Source organism: Saccostrea echinata, unplaced genomic scaffold (assembly GCF_033153115.1).
Source record: "Saccostrea echinata isolate AGI-Se365-2 ecotype Australia unplaced genomic scaffold, CSIRO_AGI_Sech_v1 ptg000025l, whole genome shotgun sequence".
Taxonomy (NCBI): Eukaryota; Metazoa; Mollusca; class Bivalvia; order Ostreida; family Ostreidae; genus Saccostrea; species Saccostrea echinata.
The window spans coordinates 25,422,503-25,443,477 of NW_026889774.1; the positions used below are offsets into that span (position 1 = coordinate 25,422,503).

Consider the following 20,975-nt stretch of genomic DNA (forward strand, 5'->3'; position numbering starts at 1 on the left):
GGACATTAAAGAGTTTCTTTTCTGATATCATTATAATTATGCAAATATATTCGAAAATAAGGAAACGAGTTCTAATTCCTATACCACGATAAAATGTTCTGATATAGGATAAATCAGTGTATTTATAAACGAACATCTAGATCAAGGTTATATATAAACGAAACGATAACGATATTGAAAAAAAATAGGATATACAACACCTCTGTGCAGAAGTTACATGTACCTAATCTGAATTCATAAGATAAACGTACAGGAATATAAAGATAATGTGTCAAACTAACTTCGAGAATGCTTCCGTATATATCTTCATTTAATTAGATAAACATTTTTATTAACACATTTCTTTAAAGATACAGTAAAAATTCATTTAAACTCATGAATATTTTATTTTTAAAACATATATATTCTGATCATGTAACCAAAGTGAATTTACATTCATGTTAATGGCAATAATTTAACTCCGCAGACATTTTGCTATATCTACCGCTAAAAAGTTTTGCATCTCTGTCTTATTGGGAGCTTTCTCTTTTATTTCTTAACAATCCAACTTAGAATTGCTTTCATTTCTTAATGTATGTGTAATCGAATGAATGAATGACATAATTGCTTTTCAATGCTCTACTTTCATCCAAAAAACACAAGTCTTCGACTTTTAGAAATAATCAAAGTCACCTTTCTACATTGTTGAAAATTTTAGTAATCGGACTCTGAATGTGTCCCAAAATGCTTTTTGGACTCTTATGCAGTTTTTCATGATAACCATGATACAATGCAAGCAATATTTGCCTGATTTAAGTTCATGGTAAGAAATATTTTTATCAAAGCGAGTTTGAAGAAATTATGTGGCTCTGCGTGACAAGATTCTTATGTAAGTTTTATAGTCATTACAGGGAATTGCTCTTTAATCGTTTGCATGGAATTACCATATAAATTTTTGCCATTAATTTATTTAAAACTGTTTTGTAATATTTCTTCATTCCGTAATATAAGAAACAGATGTATATCGGTGAAAAAGATGAAAATAACGAACAGTGATCAATCTAATACATCCTGTAAGAATACGGATCGTGAACAGGGCAAAAACAAGGACCCTTAAAAAAAACAACAACAAACAAACAACATAGGTGCCATGGAAACACTAGAGTTTGGCTAACAGTAGGTGATTATCAAATATTTCCAAACATAAGAAACGTTTGCTAAATTTAAATCTAGACAAGGTTTAAAAATAAAATATGGTGCAAAAAATTAATTTGAGAAAAAAATTGACACGGCGTTTTCAACAGGTGTGCTTTGTTATCTTTCAATAATAGTCTGACGTCAAGACAAGTTAATGTCCTTTCATTGTCTTTATTTACTATATTAAGTTCAAGTTTTATTTGAGGTCAAATTAAAATATGCTTTATGTCATTATCCTGTTCAAAATATATCTTTAATGCTTCTTGTTGGGAAATTATGATAAGAATATGTATTTTTGCTTTTAGAAGTGCATTGTCATTAGATAGAGTACTGCAGTAACGCATTTTCTTTAGCAGGCATAATTTTATTACTCAGTATTCTATAGAAGGTATAATTCTATATAAAGAGTACTGTAGCAAGCCGTATTTTCTATAGCATGTATAATTTGATTGGACAATGTTCTACACTTTCATGATAATTCTATACATGTAAATGAAATATCCAATTGTTTGGTATAAACGAGTGGTTTTTTTTTCAATTTTGAAATACTTTGTACCTGATAGTTACAAAAAAAAAATACACATTAACAACTACGTTTATTCCAAATGAATGCTAACATCAAATAGACCAATTTCTAAAAGATAAAGAAAAAATATTTGAACGAAAGGAATTTCGGACATAACGAAGCGACTTCAACACTTCCTGACAAATCACGGAAATGTGTAGGCTTCGTGCCTACGTCTCACAATTGATTTGGTATACGCAAGAGCATGTTCCGTGTAGGAACATTAAAAAAAAAACAAAAAAAAAACATGAAAGCCTACTGACAAATACGTTCATGTTACAGGGATTTTGAAATCTCATTTGCAGTCAGTATTTCGCAAATTGTATAGTCGTTATTATGATTTTAGTTTCAAAGACAAACTATCGTTGGGTCAAATTTGGACTAATATGTTTCATTACTTTCATATAAATTTTAGCTACAAATTACCCCGTTTACCTAATCAATACAAAGGGCTCAAGGCGATTTTGACTGGTTGAAAGGAGACTCTTATTCATCCTAGGCACCTGATATAACCTCAGATGGTTCCATAAGCAAGTGCTTTTATCCTTTTTAAAGTTGTGAAATATGAAGATAACTTACAATATTCAATCTCGAAAGACCAATGAAATGATACAAATTTGAAGCAGGGCAAACACGGATCTCAAAATTTAGAGGTGGGATCAGGTGCCATTGTTCAAAGCCTTTTTTTCAAAGAATGATCACTGTTCTTTATCTATTTGTTTTTTCTGAACTATAAGTAAATTTTCTGCAAATATCTCATGCCATAGTGACTAAATTTTTTCATTTTGCTATGATTTTAAAATATTTCATTTTGATCACAGATTTTTAAAAAAAAAATTTAAAAAAAATCAAGAGAAGACAAAATCCTTTTTATTAAACAGATAAAATGACAGACATGAATTTTAAATGAGACAACATGGACAAAAATATACGCAATATATTCAGTTAAAAGCTATGGAGGTAAATAAGCTTGGTCAATTGCGTAAAGCTCAGGAAAATCGAGGTAGAATTAACAAGTAAGTATTCAAATGCAAAAATAGAAATACTTTCACAAAACTGGGAAAACAAATAATAAACATATATAAATATATTCATAACTTTGTTGGGAAAATATGATAAATTTAACAGCAGAGTACCTTCCAAACTCTTTAGAGCATTAATGCTCTTCAAAAAAATGCAAGTAGTAATTCTAATTTAATGTGGATAACAGATGTTATTTTCAAATCACCCAAGCCTTTAAATGCAAAAAAAAAAATGTTGGTTTCTTTTCAATTAAGGCTTTTAAACACTAATTTTTTGTCATATATCAGACATGTAATGAGGTTGACTGAATCAATCTGAGAAACTGACGATAAAGTAACAAATTTGATAATTCACAGAGATAGTCAATTCAGAGAATCTGTGTTCCCCGCTTAAGGAAAATAATAATAAAATAATAGAAAAAAAACAATTAAAGAGGTCCTATATATAAAAAAAATAACTCAAAGGCGTTTAACAGGACGATTATACTAAAATATATGTACAAGATAGTAATGAAAGCTATAAAAAGAATAAGAAAAAAGACAGCATGCGCGGATCTAGAGCGGGGTTCGAGGGGTGGGTGGGTCTCCCCACCCACCCCCCCCACCCCCCCGGAATTTGCAGAGTTATTAAATGTATATTGAAGCAAATAAAAATGACTTTGCCCCCCCCCATTTGCAGAGTTATTAAATGTATATTGAAGCAAATATAAAAATGACTTTGCCCCCCCCCCCCAAGGAAAAGCGTGGACCCCTCTTAAGAAATAAGTTTCTCATGGTTATTTTTCACGGTTAGTAAAGGAGTTTAGGTTGGTTTTGTTTCTTTTTTGCACGTCAAGAAATTTTTAGGTTGGAAATTATTTGACTGGGGCGAACACCCACCCATCTACCCCCCATCAACCCGAGAAATTTCCTGGATCTGCTTTTGGCATTAATATTAAGGCCAAATGAATTTGCATAAAAGTTGGGGTTGGTTGGCGGATTTTATTTTTTGTATTTTCTATTACTGTAAATATCTACATAACGATCTTCTTATACACCATTTTCAGATTGTAATTGCCAATATAGATTTGATTGCTTATTCTTTAAAATGTGTACAGAAGATTCTTTTTATATAGAATATATATCACACTGTAATAATGATTTTATAAGAATGTTTGTACACACAACACATAACGGCTTGTGTGAAAATAGGCGCGGTTTCAAATACTTAATGCATATTGGTGCTTTACATGTTAATCACCACTTCTCATTGGCTTTTTTTCTAAATATATATTTTTCGTTTGACCAGCAAATACTCGTGCTTCGTCTGAAAATATCACAGATTTTCACTGTCCTCATAACATTTTTGGTTCTTGACACGTTCGATATTGCAAAATTTAACACAACACATGGCGTCTAATTAAGCCTTTACTAAACAATTCTAACAGATTTACCATGTAAAGTCCGCCGGCAACCTGTATAATATGTAATAACTCTCAACATACTCCTGTGCTAAAAATAGTGTCAGGCGACTTTTAATGCAAACGGGAGTCACTCTAAAACTTTGACCGTGATCGATGCCAACAGATTTCAAATTGACTTTTGATAAAAAAATTAAAAAAATTAAAAAAACGGGGCGGGACACATTAAGTGGGGAGGGCGGGGCCATATGGTGTTGTAGTATAAAAGTTCATTGCAAAAACTCAAAAGCTTCTTCAGATATCGCCGAGAAAGGAAAAAACAGACAGAATTATGAATTCATGACCTTGTTCTTACATCTTTTGACCTCAGAGCAATAGGGGTCTTCTTCAGGCCATAGGGAGTTGTGGTATAAAATTTCATTGCAAAAGCTCAAAGGCTTCTCGAGATATCCCCGGAAACGAAAGAGTTGCATACGGACTGAAACACAGACAGGCAGATGGACGGACATATAGACCTACATGTTCAGTGAAAGCGGGGGACAAAAATGGACCTAAAGTGTAGATTTGATTGAAAATTTAGATTGGATAGATTTTACTTTAAATAGCGGGAAGTATAAAATTTAAATTTTTTCATAAAATACACTGAAATATATCAACTACTACCTAACAGGGTAATTTCCAAATTACACAGTTTTTCATTTTCCTGAAATTATGTTTGTCCTTTTAAAAAGGAGGGAAAATGATAAGCTTGCAAATCAAGTATTGCAAACAGAGCAAAATTTGAGGCAATTGATGTAATCAATATTTTGGAAGGAAATAATATTAAAAAATATATCGCAATTATACATTTTAGAGTTAACTCCCTTGTCTACTTGTTTCTCTAACAGAGTTAATCAACTCGCACTTCCTTGAGGAATATAAAAGATAAATGAAGTATTACATGTAACTACATAATATCATCAGTGATTTGCTGTCATTTATAATTTATGAGATCGTGTTATAACACCCCCCCCCCCCCCCAACAAACCTAAAATGCCAAAGTAAAAAAAAGTTGTCAAATCAACTGAAATGGATTTGATTTTCTCCTGCACATATTTTCCACCCTTAATTTTCCTTTTCGTTTATGTCTGTAACAGCCGTTCTGTCTCCTTCAAAAGCTTTGTTGTTATAATAGTAAAGAGACTTATCCAGATGAATATCAGATAGATGAACATAACCATTTTTTTTTCCATTATTCCTGTTCACATCCCCATTCATTCTCACTTCGGGTTCTATGATATCAGGAGCAGTTTCTGTGAAATTATCTCCCATCTTCTCCTGCAGGTTTTCAAAATTGACAAAATTATTTTCATCATTTCTGATGTAAAGTTCGTGATCTTCAGCGTCAGGCAAAGCGTTGAGTAACCGTTTGATAAATCCTTTTTCGTTAACCCTTAGAGACACATGAGTATTTACATAGGTTTTAACCTCTTCACACATGGTATCCAAGTTAACGTCATCCAAAAGAACAACAATTAAATGGTTGCATTTCTCCCGCATTGACTTTTCACTGGCAGATCGGAACGTGAATATTGACCACTCATTGTCTAACTGTTCTCCAGACAAGAGAAAAATTGTATGAAGACAGTTGTCGATGGCTTTTAGTACGTTTTCTTCCTTTGGTGCCCCGGGAATAAAGTCCCTGTCAGGGAGGCAAAGTGTAAATCCATTGTCCTCCAATATAGGCCTCAATTCATTCATTACATAACCCATTTTACTCTCACCATAAGATACAAAAGCATGACGTTCATACATTTCGGCGTTGAGATTATCACTTCCATACATGTGCTGAATTAGATATTTTAAATCAGGTAAACTTTTGATTCTTGTTTCATCATCTTTCAATTGTGGCATACAATACAGGAGCTTTTCCTGAAAGAGGCTTAGCGAAGCATCAATATGCCGTCCTCCCTTCACATATTGCTTTAACTCTTTGCTTTGGATTTCTTTTAGATTTACAACATATGAAACAACAATAGCATAATTGGTCTTCTGTGCTTTAATTTTTTCTTTTGTCTCGTTCCACGCAATTTTTAAAATATCGTCATTCAGTATTTCTTTCGATAGCACTATTATTATTCTTTTACTATGTTTAACTAAAGTTGCAATGTTTTCCTGATATGAGAACCCTGCAACAAAATCTCTCATCATTTCACAAACCAAATAATGTGAATTACAGAACTCCAAATACTCGACAATATTTTCCATGACCCAGTCCGTTATATTAGGAGAATGTACGACTAACACGTCAATGACTTCTTTACAATCTTTGTCCTGATCGAAGGGATGAAATCCAAGGTAGACATATAGCAGAACTTTTACTTCCAGTCTATAGATGTATAAGACGGACACGGTTACTATCAGTACTACCAGCAAAACGGAGCACACAACTGTAGGAATAAAGACCTTATTGTAGGAATCAAAGTCCTCCAAACAGATAAAATCACTATCTGGTACAAAAATCAATTTCTGTCCTTCCCCGTCTTTTTCATCAACATTACACGTAACTTTCTGGGAGTCGACCACTATATCTGCTCGTTGTGTCATCCATTGTTTTAACCACATTGTGTTACAATCACATTTGAATGGATTATCTTCTAGATAAATAGATCCTGAAAAATATTCCTGAGTAGCAGCAGGCAAAGAAACAAGAAAGTTGGAATTCAAAAAGAGTTCTCGAATATTTTTCATTTGCTGGAATACAGCAACGTCTATCTTTGCAATATTATTACTAGAAAGGTTCAATGTTCTAACCCTGTTTAAATATTCTCTACTATTTAAATAAGTTATATTGTTTTTGTCAAACCAAAGATCTAAAGTACCAGATGGCAATTTTTCGGGTAAAGAACGGTAACCACGATCCCGACAGTCTATAATATTTATTTCAGTTACTGATCGTTTATAGCATGTACAATTAGTCGGACACAAGGACATATTTTTCTCACAATATGTGTCTTCCTCCTTTATTTCTAAAAGTGGACGGTTTTGAAATTCAGAAGGCCAGAAACATTTCCACGCATTGAAATATATATCCTCTCCAATCAATTTCTCGTTTAAGAAATGATTTACTACTTTAGATATTTGGTTTATTCCGCAATCACAACGAAGAGGGTTGTTCACCAGCAGAATCTGAAACGATTGGAAGAAGAACAAGAGATTTTTGTGTAGTTTTTCTGTATCTTTGTCTTTGAAACTTTTGATGTCGTACCACGGTAAGCGGAGATTTTCAATTTTGTTTCCAGTAAAGTCTAATATGACTTTGTGACCTATATCGGTTTGCTGTCTTGTTTCCGAATTTGAGTTCTTCAAGGAACTGTGTGGATCATTTCCATCTTCCGGTGTTGACTCCCATTTTAGATTCAGCATGGTTCGGCTGAAGTTTTGAAATCTTATATTTGAATTTCTTACACTTATTTTCTCCAGTAGTCGCAGATCAAATACTGCTGTTGGGAAATCGAAAAACTTATTGCCATCTAGAAAAAGTTGTTTAAATTCAGTCGACTGACTGGGAAAATATTGTGGATGTAAAGCAGAAATATTATTGTCCTCCAAGTGAAGTTCCCTAAGAAAATGTAAGTGTGAAAATGTATTAATTTCAATCGTATTTATATTGTTTTTTGAAAAGTCGACGTACACCATCTTTGTGTTATCAGAAAAGAGATCATTTGAGAGATATGTAATCAAATTATCTTTCACATCCAGATGGCGTAACTCTGTAAGACCTTGAAAAGTATCCTTTGGAATAATTTTTAATTTATTTTCACTTAGATCAAGATGTTGGAAACCAAGAAGATTTCTAAACGTAAATTCATTGATATCTTCTAGTCCATTCTCTGATAAATCAAGTAAATGCAGAAATCCTTTGAAGCTATGATTGCCGAGGTTTGAAATCTTGTTTTTACTCAGAGACATAGATTTCATATGATAGTTATTTGCCAACTGAATGTTGTACTGTCCAGCATAGTCGCTTTGTGCTTGATCCCTTCTCGACATGTTGATACTTAATGTCAGCCATATATCGCTCCATGGAAAATTAGGAGGCTCAGTCAAATCTGAGTCAATTATATTAAGAACTTGCAGTCTTGGAAACAAAGTCGACAATGATGGTAAATATTGTTGCATCGGAACTTTTGTGAGTTGAATTTCTTTGATGTCTGGAAAGGTTAAATTACAAAACAACAAATCTTGAATTGCTGATACAGAATCGGTCAGTGTGGCAGGCTGTGGCTCCCAGAAAATTCCTTGAAGAGTATTCCAGACTCCACAGTAGCTAAGATTAACAGGAGTTCCGTCGCAGTATCTGAAATCAAGTGGAGGGTAGTTTGCCATTAGATTTAACATAAATATTTTGAATCTGTTTCTGAAAGGCTGAAGCTGCTCCTGGGTTATTCGGCATAACGTGATTTGGAAATATGCCATAACATTCGGTAGGTAAGATCTATTATCCTCAGAGAAATACACTTCCACTTCTTTATTACAAGCAAGTACAAAAACAGCGTAGACGGGATTGTCATCGAAACTAAAATTATCCAGAAAGCTAGCCGTATCCACCATGCACCTAGTGTAGTTATAATTGTCATCCCGAACTATAATGATACCAGTTACCTTTGTTTCCATTGGAACAGTGTGTTGGTCCATGACAGGTGGCGATGGCCTTGTCCTAATATGAATCTTGCATTTTGGAATTTCACATTCTGAAAGATCTTGCAAATTTCCTAGAGAGAGAAAACTGAACATCCAAAGAAATTTAAAGAAATCTGACACCATCTTGGCAGATTTTTTTCAATGTTTTATTCTTATTAATCCTAAGAATATAAGTGAACTTGACACTGTTTCTGTTACATTTTCATAACACGGGTCTACGGAAAATTATCTTGTATACAAAGAGAGTAACCAGCATCTCCCAGCTGAGATGACTTCATAGAACACACCCACAGAATTCACGATGTCCTTCCATGTTATGTCATTCTGTGAAAAAAAATAATTGTCAGGGCAGTATACGACAACATTCAATAGAGTGCAAAACAAGAGGTTTGCTTTATGATCTTAGTAGAATTTTACTTAATTACACATGTATGTAAATTGTGTGTATACACATATTTCCCATTCGATATAAATCATTCCAGAAGAGTCATATTTTTCCCCAATTGGGTCAAAAAGATAGTGTTTTTATAAGCGTGAGTCTTAAGATATTGTCAAATAGTCTCTAAAACCAGCATTTTGTCGTCGTCATTGCATTTTCATAGTTCTGTTGATAAATAGACAACCCAATACACTTATTTTCGCCGAGGGAAAAAAAACTAATTAAAACAAACAGAACTCGGAAATTCCCAAATCTCTTTTTCAACACAATCTTTAAGTTCTATTGAATCATGAAATTTGGTGATTTTTGACTACCACTAGAAATGATTTAAATATTTACATTTATTTACAGGAACTGAACATATAATTTAAAACAAAAAAACTCTGATTAAATTTTGTGTGTTAACATTTAACATAATTTAAGTTCTTACCAATATCCCTACCTTTTCTTGCCCGTTTCGGTTTTTAAGTGACACTGTTCTATGTTTCATAAAAATATATAATGTTCAGTACTTCTAAATAAAGTTTGGTTGACAAAACCACAACATTAATTCTTTATTTCTACGGACGCAAGAAGACTAATGTATTATTGATAGATTAAATAACGTATGTCACTTGACAACCGATTTTCTCCTTAAACACTTCATAAATTTTCATTTAATTCTAGGAAAACTCAAGTATCACGATCAAACAGAGTACAGAGTAAGAATAGCTCTGGTTGTTCTAACACCATAGCTTACTTAATTCGAAAATGACTTTTAAGTTACATAGAAAATAATCAAGAAGGCATGTATAATGAAGTAGAATGGCTTATATCAGATTCTATAAAAATATCAGATCTAGAAAAAGCCTTACCTGCAAAAATGGCTAGGTAAAATATCCGTCCTATTGTTTAGTCCTGTGAGTTTCAATTTTGACAGGTTGTACAATGATTAATAACACCATTTTCAGAAGAATAAGGAAATTTGTATACTACTCTGGGACAAACACACACACTACAGTGAATTAACTCTCTCATATCGAACATTTGTAACCTCGTATGACTAGGACTGGGGACATCTCACGTGGTATAAACGCCCATGTTAGGTAAGGAAGGGAATACTCAGTAGTTAGTTGTATACAATGAAGAGACATATCTATGAACGCTTATGAGGAGATAGGTGTGTTCATGAATAGGCTCTTAAGAAATTAAATCATTTCTATAACTGATGATGACAACATGTACATTTTTTATCATAGGGTCCATTAAAACAAGCTTTAAGTAATAATTTTATGAGTGATATCTTTATAGAAAAAAATACCTTGCGAATTTCCCTGTTGTTAAGAAAAGATAATAATGTTCCCATTCAAATTGAAATATTGCCGTAAAATTAACAAAAGAAAGACATAGCGTATTAATCTGAACGATTTGATTTAGAAGGTATTAAAAGAGATACATACTATATAAAAGATAGGTAACACAAAACATACATCAAAATAATGCCACCATACATTAATAAGCATTGCAGCCTAGTAATAGACTTTCTGTATGAGTGGGGTTAAATATTATCAAGGCAATGTAGCATACAATGTTGTCGATGGAACAATACACTGTACAGACATTTTTTTTGGTTGTTACCCATTACATTAAACATTTTGTATGTAATCTATAAGATCAATACTCAAAAATGATAAATTCTTGACTTATGGTACCTTTACAACAAAAAGCTTGTATACTGACGTTAAGGCATACTTTCATGAAGCAAAAAATTAAGACATTACCCTGAGATATTACATATGGTCGCAAAAAGATCTTTAAAATGGAGGCAAAAGCTTCAAACATAAACAAAAGGTATCATTGTCATGTTTTAAAATCACAAAAATAAAAACTTTTGAGAAGGAAGGTAAACTTTTCACATAAATATTAAGGATAAATGGAATTTTTATTTTAATATAGAAAACATCACACGATTTTAAAAAGTGAAATAAGTATTGCATTGGTCAAGATAAAGCGCACTTTGTAAATTTCAAAATACTGAGATTATTGAAAAGATGATAATTATTCAAGAGGTTTAATTGTCCGAAATTTAAACAAATGAAAAGAAGTTCATCTAATCCTAACAAAAAATATTACTAATAAACTATGAAATAAGTGAAGAAAACGAACAGTGGTTGATCTCAAATCTACAAATGATACAAGTCTGTGAACACGGCATAAAACACGAATTAAACGCTGGAAATTACAAAGGTGAAATCAAGTCCTGGGAGGAGATAGCATCCCTTGTCGACCTGTCACACCCGCAATGAGCCCTCTTTATTGATCAGGTAGACGGAATAATTCAAAACTAAATTCAGCCTATAAAGACCTAACCATTGGTATGAAATATTTGCCATGCAGTTCAAATACACCCAATGATATGTTGTATGCTAACAGGAAATGTTGTCTTTGAACGAGTTTGTTGAAATCCATGTAAAATCTTATGATTTCCAGTGGCCTTCATGAGAAAGGTGAATTTAACAAACAATGATCGATGTCAGAAAATCTACAAAAATACAAATCTGTGAAAAGGTATAAAAACACAGCGCCACGGAAATTCCAGAGGAGGAATCAGGTGCCTATGAAAAATAAACATTCCCTGTTGACGGGTTTCATTAAACTATCTTCCACTATAGTGAATATTCTGGAAATCTTATCTACTTTAAAGCCTTAGTAACTTCGATATACCATATGCATTTTTAAATCATTAATATTTCGATCTTGTATATTTAATATTGTATCGTAATATTTTTAAAATGCTTTGGTTTTCTATAGTTAACAATAGTTTTCAATAATATTTTTGTTTGTTTGTTTAACGTCCCTTTGAGAATTTTTTACTCATATTGAGAGGCCAACACTTCCTTTGGAAGGCTGCAAATTTAGAAATGTACTTTGAGCAGTGAGGGATCTCTTCCGTGCCAGCACGTACTGCGTCACAGGACCTCAGTGTATACGGTCTTATCCAAAGGACCGGTCTCCACGTACCCGCGACAAAGGGATCGACTCCTTACCCCACGACTCTAGAACAGCGCCCTAACCACTGCGTCACGTGGGCGATTAATATTTTTGATAGGGATAAGAGATCCAGTTTCAGGATACTACCAATTTACTACCTTTTAATACCGACCATTGCCAACTCTTTTCTTTTTAAGTAATCCATTTCTTTTAGTTTCGATGCAATAACCAATTAGACCAACATTTTAGGGCATCGACATTTTTTCCACAATTAAATATCGCTGCTGAACACTCAAAGACCAATTGACATATATGAAATCTTGTTCACACATGACCTCTCTGCCATGATAAATATTCATTAATAAATATAATTAGAAGTAAATATCCTACTTGTACTTTTGTTTTAAGGTGCAGTGTTTATAATTCAAACCATGAATATGTATGGAATTAGAGACCTCAAGAATGATTAATGTAAAGGCGGATGTAATTAATACCAAGAAGATAGAAAGTACTCTCAAAAAATAGATTAATTCGTCAAATGTAATCGGCAGCAATGAAAACTAAGAAAAAAGGAGTTTATCTTAAACTGTATTTTTTTTAATTTACTGAGCATGATCATGCAACTGGCTTAGACTGATGTCAATTTTTCAACCTTCGTTAAAATATTATACAATTATGGACTCTTTCGTCGGTGAATATGGTTTGTTATTTACCAGAAAAATATCGATATTGACCGAGGCTTCGCCTCGGTCAATATCGATATTTTTCTGGTGAATAACAAACCATATTCACCGACGAAAGAGTCCATAATTGTTTTATTATATAGTCAGGATTTGAATAAATAAGACATTGAAGGCTGCACGACGATACCATTTTCATTAACGTACCTCTGTTGTGGAAAAAAAATGTCCAGATTACAACTTATAACTTCTGTGTTTTCCTTTTAGATTTGCTGTGCGTAAGATATCGAAATATTTGTAAAATAATCCTGCGATAGATTTGCGTAACATTTTGCTTGCTCAGATACACAGCTGGATTCGGCCGTTGCAACAATTTTTTTCAACATTGTTTGAGGTATTGATTGTGACGTCACAATGCCGCTGCACGTGCACTGACCCTCCGGTGAATACGGCTTCAAATCCAGTGAATATGTAGTATTATGAACTGTTTGCGTTTGCATATATTATATAGGGACTATTTATAGACTATATAATAATTATCAATATTCAACTGAAATTTAAATATGCCGACAGTAATTCTTTGGTAAGGAGTATGTTGAAGAATATTTTGTACAAGAATGTTTCAGTTCTACTTCATATCCATGCAATATACCTGTGTACATATATTTTATTTTCAGCTAAAGATATTCCTGGTAATGGTACAACATTTTACAATCAGATACAATGGTACAAAGTACACAATATTGGAGGTACTGAACAAATTCATCTTTACATTTTTGTAAGTTTCTACATACTCTGTGTGAAATGAACATTAATAAATTTTAAAACTGTCAAAATAAGAGACATGTATACCTCACACAATGCGATGAATTATTTATATTAGAGCAATTGATATGTTAGAAGGTCATAACTGTGAAATACTAATAATTAATTTTTAAAAACACGTTTTCTATCCATCTCCTTTTAAGGTCAAACAATAGAGAGAGAGAGATTAGATTGATAGATTGATAGATAGATAGATAGATTTAAATGATTTATATCAGTTTATATCACTTTACAATTAACTTCTGAATAAAATTTGTCAAATTATTCAAAATCTAGTGACCAGATAACTGGTCTTTTACGTATCTGAATACTTAATAAGAAAAAAAATATTGGCTTCATAAAATACCTATGTATATATTAAATAAGTAAACTCTAGTCACATTCATTTCGTTTTGTTGATTTTGAGGTGAAGGGGGTCTGAATCCCGGGAGTGTTTCCCAGGGGTCGGAGTTTTCTACCTATTCAAGAGTCCTTTTGTTAAATGGATTTATGAGGTTGATCACTGTTCCTTATCTTCATCTTTTACACATAAAAGTTTTAATCAGAACAGCGCAAGAAATCTAGCACATCATTAACATATTTAAAAAAAACGGTACCACGATTAACAAGAAATTAGGCATACATTATCAATATATATATATATATATATATATATATATATATATATATATATATATATATATATATATATATATATATATATATATATATATATATATATATATATATATATAAATCACGGTACCATGATTTACAAGAAATCTGGTTGTGAGTAGAACTGATTTGAGCATTATCATTATAAACAAAAATCGTGGCATTATGATTTACAAGAAATTTAGTATTTCATTATCAAAAAAAAAAAAAAAAAAATCACGATTTCACTGTGTGAAATCGATTTTGAATTTTTGATTTTGTGTTTGTGTGTACATATCACAGAGTAGTGATTTTGGGATCCTATAATTGGTAAGTTTAAAGTAATTCTCTACCTATTTCATTGTAATGGCCAGTCATCTTAACTGTTGTGTTAAAGCGTACAAATATATTTTCAAACTTTTAACAATTGTATTATCAAATCTACATTAAAAAAATTAAAATATTAAATACCCTGCGAATTTTTCTTGTTTCTAAATGAATTGTTTGAAGATATTCTTTTAAAATAACATTTACTCTATAATCATGTACACGTATATGTTGTTAATTTAATCAATAATATGATATTTTATAGCTCTGTGAAATATTATTTTTCACATTTCAATGCATTTTTATCAATCTGGAATAATTTATGACTCGAAAGTTCTCTTCAAGAAATGAAGAGATTTTTTGCAAAATATTGCAGGGGAAATTGTAAAACTACAATCATTTTATCTCTATTTTTTTTATTCCTTTTGTTTCTTTTCTTTATATCTTGTAACATCAACTTTAGTTCTAAAATTAACTTTTCCTCTTTTTAATTGGATCTATTACTACATGAGCGTGTACTTTTCAGGGAATAAATTGTTTAAGCTTAAGAGCGTACAGTAAAAATTAAAACAAAATTAATTCTCTATGAGTAATAAACTATATTTCCTTTATTTCCTTTTCTTTTCTTTTAAATTCTAATGTCCTAGTACTTATATAATTCGAAATTAAAAAAATAAATAAATAAATAAATAAACACGTACACACTGTTTTCCGCTAACTGAATTAAAAAGTTTTAAGTTTCTTAATCTTTTTAATTGTCACTTGACAGAAGGCTTAAATTATTGAAAACAATTTGGATTAACGTTAGGAGTAAAATTTGGTTATAATTCAAAAATCAAATCATTAACTTTAAGTAAAAGAAAATTTAATTTTTGATTAATGGTGGAGAAGCGTTTCTAAGGCCATCCTTTCAATTGTCATTGCAGTTACCAACAAAATTTACACATTACTTGAATACAAGTCTGATTTTATAGTAGAATCCTTGTTAGATGAAAAAAAAATATTGGTGCTGTTTGTTCAATTTATATGTTAACACATTATTTTCAACGATGTTTGTTTGGTTGTGCTCTTTTTTAATACTGGTTATTCAATTTGTATACCTAAAAAGGTGAAAGATGTTCGGTTACATAATATCAAAATGAAAAGATGGCATTAGAACACTGATTGATTTCATACAGTCCATGAACAATATAAATCATGAATAAGACACAAGAACCATTTTACACCATTTGTTGTGTAAAACCATTCCAAAACAAATTTGAAGCAATTGATTTAATGAAACCTTGTTTATTGAAGATAATTACACAATAAAGTAAACGGTTAAAACATTGCGTGAAAGCAACAATATAAACCTTTGAATAACTTATGAACAAGGGAGGTAAACGTGTTTGGTAAAGTTAGTAAAGCTTTTGAAACAAGAGGTAGATATAGTAATCAGTAAAAATATATATACATACAAACCAACACCTGTAAAAAAAAAAATAACAGTGATTCACATTAAACCATTGGTAATGAATAATTAGAGCATTCTTTTCTACCTTTGCATTGAAATACTTATTTTAAAAAAGAAGGCTCCACTCAGTGTATCTTTCACATAGTTGGTGATATTTCAAACGTACATGAAACTGTTAAAAAAGAAACAGAAATGGAAAGATTTTTTTTTTCAATTAGAGAAAAAATGAAGAGGAAACGAAAATATTTTGATAAAATCTCACAATTATACCATATGATAAATAAATCTAAAGGATTACAGCTTATTACGTCTAAAATAATAAATGCTCCCAGTAATTTGACATAGCACCTCTTTTTCTATTCTATTTTAGACTTTTCCCCCCTCCAACTCTTTGCTGAATGATTCTTTTTCATACAGTCTATTACAAGACAGACATGATTGTTCTCCGAAAGATTCAAATTTTCTGGCTATTTTCACAATCCTTATATGGCATTTTCCTAAGACCCGTGTCCTTCAAAAGCTTTGTTGTCATAACGATGGAACCCATTCAAGTGAATATCAGATACATGAAGTTTGCCATTTTGTTTCCCACCGTTCACATACCCATTCTTTTTCTCTTCAATGACTCCAGGAGCAGTGTCATCGTGCCAGTATTCACTTTCATTATGCAGGTTTTCAAAATTGACAAAATTATTTTCATCATTTCGGATGTAAAGTTCGTGATCCTCAATATCAGGTAGAGCATTTAGTAACTGTTTAACAAACCCCTTTTCCTTCACACATAAAGAAACGTGAGTTTTCACATATGCCCTGACCTCCTCGCACATGGTATCCAAGTTAACGTCATCCCCGAGAACAACAATCAGATGATTGCATTTCTCCCTCATTGACTTTTCACTGGCAGACCGGAACGTGAATATTGACCACTCATTGTCCAACTGTTCTCCAGACAAAAGAAATATTGTATGGAGGCAGTTGTCGATGGCTTTTAGGACGTTTTCTTCCTTCGGTGCCCCTGGGATAAAATCTCTATCAGGGAGACACAGTGTAAATCCATTGTCCTCCAATATAGGCCTCAGTTCGTTCATAACATAACCCATCTTACTCTCACCGTAAGATACGAATGCATGACGTTCATACATTTCGGCATTGTTAACATCACTTCCGTACATATGCTGAATAAGATACTTTAAATCAGGTAAGCTTTTGAGTCTAGTTTCATCATTTTTCAGTTGTGGCATACAATACAAAAGTTTTTCCTGAAAGAGGCTTAGTGAGGCTTCAATGTTTCGTCCTCCCTTTACATATTGCTTCAATTCCTTGATTTGGATTTCTTTTATATTTGCATTATGTGAAACAACGATAGCATAATTGGCTTTCTGTGCTTTTATCTTTTCCTGAGATTCATTCCATGCAATTTTAAGTATATCTTCATTCAGGAAGTCTTTTGAAAGCACTATTATGATTCTTTTACTATGTTTTACTAACGTTGCAACGTTTTCTTGATATGAAAAACCAGCAACAAAATCTCTCATCATTTCACAAACCAAATAATGTGAATTACAGAACTCCAAATACTCGACAATATTTTCCATGACCCAGTCCGTTATATTAGGAGAATGTACGACTAACACGTCAATGACTTCTTTACAATCTTTGTCCTGATCGAAGGGATGAAATCCAAGGTAAACATATAGCAGAACTTTTACTTCCAGTCTATAGATGTATAAGACGGACACGGTTACTATCAGTACTACCAGCAAAACGGAGCACACAACTGTAGGAATAAAGACCTTATTGTGGGAATCATAGTCCTCCAAACAGATGAAATCACTATCTGGTACAAAAATCAATTTCTGTCCTTCCCTATTTTCTTCATCAACATTACATGTAACTTTCTGGGAGTCGACCACGATATCTGCACGTTGCGTCATCCATTGTTTTAACCACTTTGTGTGACAATCACATTTGAATGGATTATCTTCTAGATAAATAGATCCAGAGAAATATATCTGAATCTCAGCAGGTAGAGAAACAAGAAAGTTAGAATTTAAAGAGAGTTCTTGAATATTTTTCATTTGCTTAAATACTCCTGGTTCAATGCGTGCAATATTATTACGGGAGAGGTTCAATGTTCTAATTCGGTCCATGTATTCTTTATTATCTAATGTGGTGATATTGTTTTTATCAAACCAAAGATCTAAAATTCCAGAGGGTAAACGTATTGGTAATTTGCGATATCCATGATCCCGGCAATCTATAATATTTATTCTGCTCATAGATCTTTCAAAGCAGGTACAATTTGTCGGGCAGAAAGACATGTTTTTCTCACAATATGTGTCTTCCTCTTTTATTTCTAAAAGTGGACGGTTTTGAAATTCAGTTGGTGAGAAACATTTCCACGTATTGAAATATATATCCTCTTTAATTAATTTCTTCTCTAAGAAATGATTTACTACTTTAGATATTTGGTTTATTCCGCAATCACAACGAAGAGGGTTGTTCTCCAGCTGAATCTGAAACGTTTGCAAGAACAACAGGAGAATATTGTGTAGTTGTTTTGTTTCTTTTTCACTTACATCGTTTAAATTGTAATAAGGTAGATTGAGGTTGTCAATTTTGTTACCAGTGAGGTCTAAAACTACTTTATGAAAAATATCAGTTTGCTGCTTATTGTCAGAATTCGTATTATCTGGGGTGCCGGGTGTTTCCTCTCCATCCTCCTGTGTAAACATCCATTTTATGTCTAACATTGTTCGAGTGAAATTTGGAAATCTTATACTTGAGTTTGTGATACTAATTTTATCCAAAGACTGCAAATGAAATACGGCTGTTGGGATTTCAGAAAAACTGTTGCCATCTAGAAAAAGTTTCTTAAATTTAAGTGACTGACTTGGAAAACATTGTTGGTGTAAAACTGTGATTTCATTGTATTCTAAGTGAAGTTCTCTAAGAAATTGTAAATGAGAAAATGTGTTTGATTCAATTGTTCTTATCTTATTTTTCGAAAAATCTATGTACACCAAAGCTTTGTTATCGGATAACAGATACCTTGAGAGGTGAGATAAAAGATTATCTTTTGCATCCAGATGGCGCAACTCTGTAAGATTTTTAAAAGCATTCCTCGGAATTAATAGCAAATTATTTCGGCTCAAATCAAGATGCTGAAGACCTCGAATGTTTCTAAATGTAAACTCGCTAACTGCTTTGAGTCCATTCTCTGATAAATCAAGTGATATCAGAAAGCCTTCGAAGTTATGAGTCATGAGGTCTGATATATTGTTTTTACTCAGTTGCATTGATTTCCTAAAAAAGTTTTTTGGCATATCTATGTTAAACTGTTCAGCAAACTGAAAATGATGAGCATTCGTCCTTGACAAATTGTAACTAAGTGGCAACCATTCATCGTTCCATGGGAAATCCGGAGGCTCTGTCAAGTCTGAATTAATAATATTAAGCATTTGTAATCTTGGAAACAAATCTGGTAATTTCGGTAAATACTGTTTCATAGGAACCTTCGTTAGTTGTATTTCTCTCACAGAGGGAAATGTTAAATTACAATTAAAAATATTAATAAGTGGTGTTACAGATGCCGCTGGATTTGAAAACTGTGGTTCCCATATGAAACCATCAATCGTGTTCCATATCTCACAATAACTTTTATTTAAGGGGTTTCCTTTGCAATATTCAGAGTCCTGCGGAGGATAGTTAAATAACATATTGATAAAATGCATTACAAATCTGTCTCTGAAAGGACGTAGTTGTTCCTGAGTAATAAGGCATGAACTAATTTGTATATATCCGATTACATTCGGTAAGTAAGGTCTGTCATCCTCACTAAAAAACACTTCAACTTCTCTGTTACACATTAGAATAAGAACAGCATAAAGTGGATTTTCGTCAAACTGGAATTTGTCCAGAACACTGGCCGTATCGATGTAGCACTTACTATAATTGTACTGATCGTTTTCATTTGACCGATAAATACCGAGACCAGTTGTTTTTGCTTTCATTGGGACATCATTTTGGTCGTAAACATATTCGGATTTTGTTCTCAGGCTAAACCTGCATTTTGGAATTCCACATTTTGAAATCATTTGTAAACGTCCTAGATGAAAAAAACAAAGGATGCAAATGATATTCCAAAAGAATCTCATCATCTTGAAGAATTGAACAGATTGATTTGCTCTCCTCACGCGACTATGATGCATAAAGTTTTTGTTTTGTCCTTGTATGTATTACAAACTCATGATAATAAACTTGCAGAAAATCCTGTTCCATTTTGTTATCCATATAAAAGGACATCTGCCAGCCTCAGTGAATTGTGTTCCCTCGTCCCTCGTCTTTGTATTGTAAAAGACATGAAAACAATGCATGGTTATCATAATATCAGAATCAAAATATGTATAAAATTAAGTTCGCCGCTTTTATCTTGCGATATTAATAGAATTAAATGTAAAGTAGCACAGATATGTAAATTTATGTACATATATTGTTTTGCACACATGGAACATCTTTTTGGCTGATGTCTCATTTGTGACCTTAATTACGACTACCTAAATAAGATGTCATAACAAAAATTGAATATTTAAGTAACATCAAATAATTACTAGAATTCAATGAATTACCGGCATTTCACTGTGGTTGTCTTTTTGTGGATAACACCAATTGGAAATTAAACAATACTCAAATGACTATGCAATATGGGACGAATTTCTCAAAAGAACTTATTCTAGGAGACCAGATCAGAACATATCTTTAGACTGATCTTCTTGCTAACTGTCATGTTTTGAATGCTGACG

At 32.3% G+C, this 20,975-nt stretch overlaps 2 protein-coding genes across 2 annotated transcripts; both read right to left on the reverse strand.

Moving 5' to 3' along the window:
• Positions 1 to 5,203: 5,203 nt before the first annotated feature.
• Positions 5,204 to 8,969, reverse strand: LOC133192990 (protein toll-like). The gene has a single exon (XM_061328993.1). The coding sequence runs from the start codon at positions 8,967 to 8,969 to the stop codon at positions 5,268 to 5,270; it is 3,702 nt and encodes a 1,233-aa protein (XP_061184977.1). The 3' UTR covers positions 5,204 to 5,267.
• A 7,022-nt stretch (positions 8,970 to 15,991) lies between these two features.
• On the reverse strand, positions 15,992 to 20,282 carry LOC133192264 (protein toll-like). The gene has a single exon (XM_061328259.1). The coding sequence runs from the start codon at positions 20,268 to 20,270 to the stop codon at positions 16,671 to 16,673; it is 3,600 nt and encodes a 1,199-aa protein (XP_061184243.1). The 5' UTR covers positions 20,271 to 20,282; the 3' UTR covers positions 15,992 to 16,670.
• Between the last annotated feature and the right edge of the window lie 693 nt (positions 20,283 to 20,975).

What these genes read in the sequence shown, in the direction of transcription:
- LOC133192990 (XM_061328993.1), bottom strand. Translation starts at nt 8,969, where the DNA reads ATGGTGTCAGATTTCTTTAAATTTCTTTGGATGTTCAGTTTTCTCTCT.
- LOC133192264 (XM_061328259.1), bottom strand. Translation starts at nt 20,270, where the DNA reads ATGATTTCAAAATGTGGAATTCCAAAATGCAGGTTTAGCCTGAGAACA.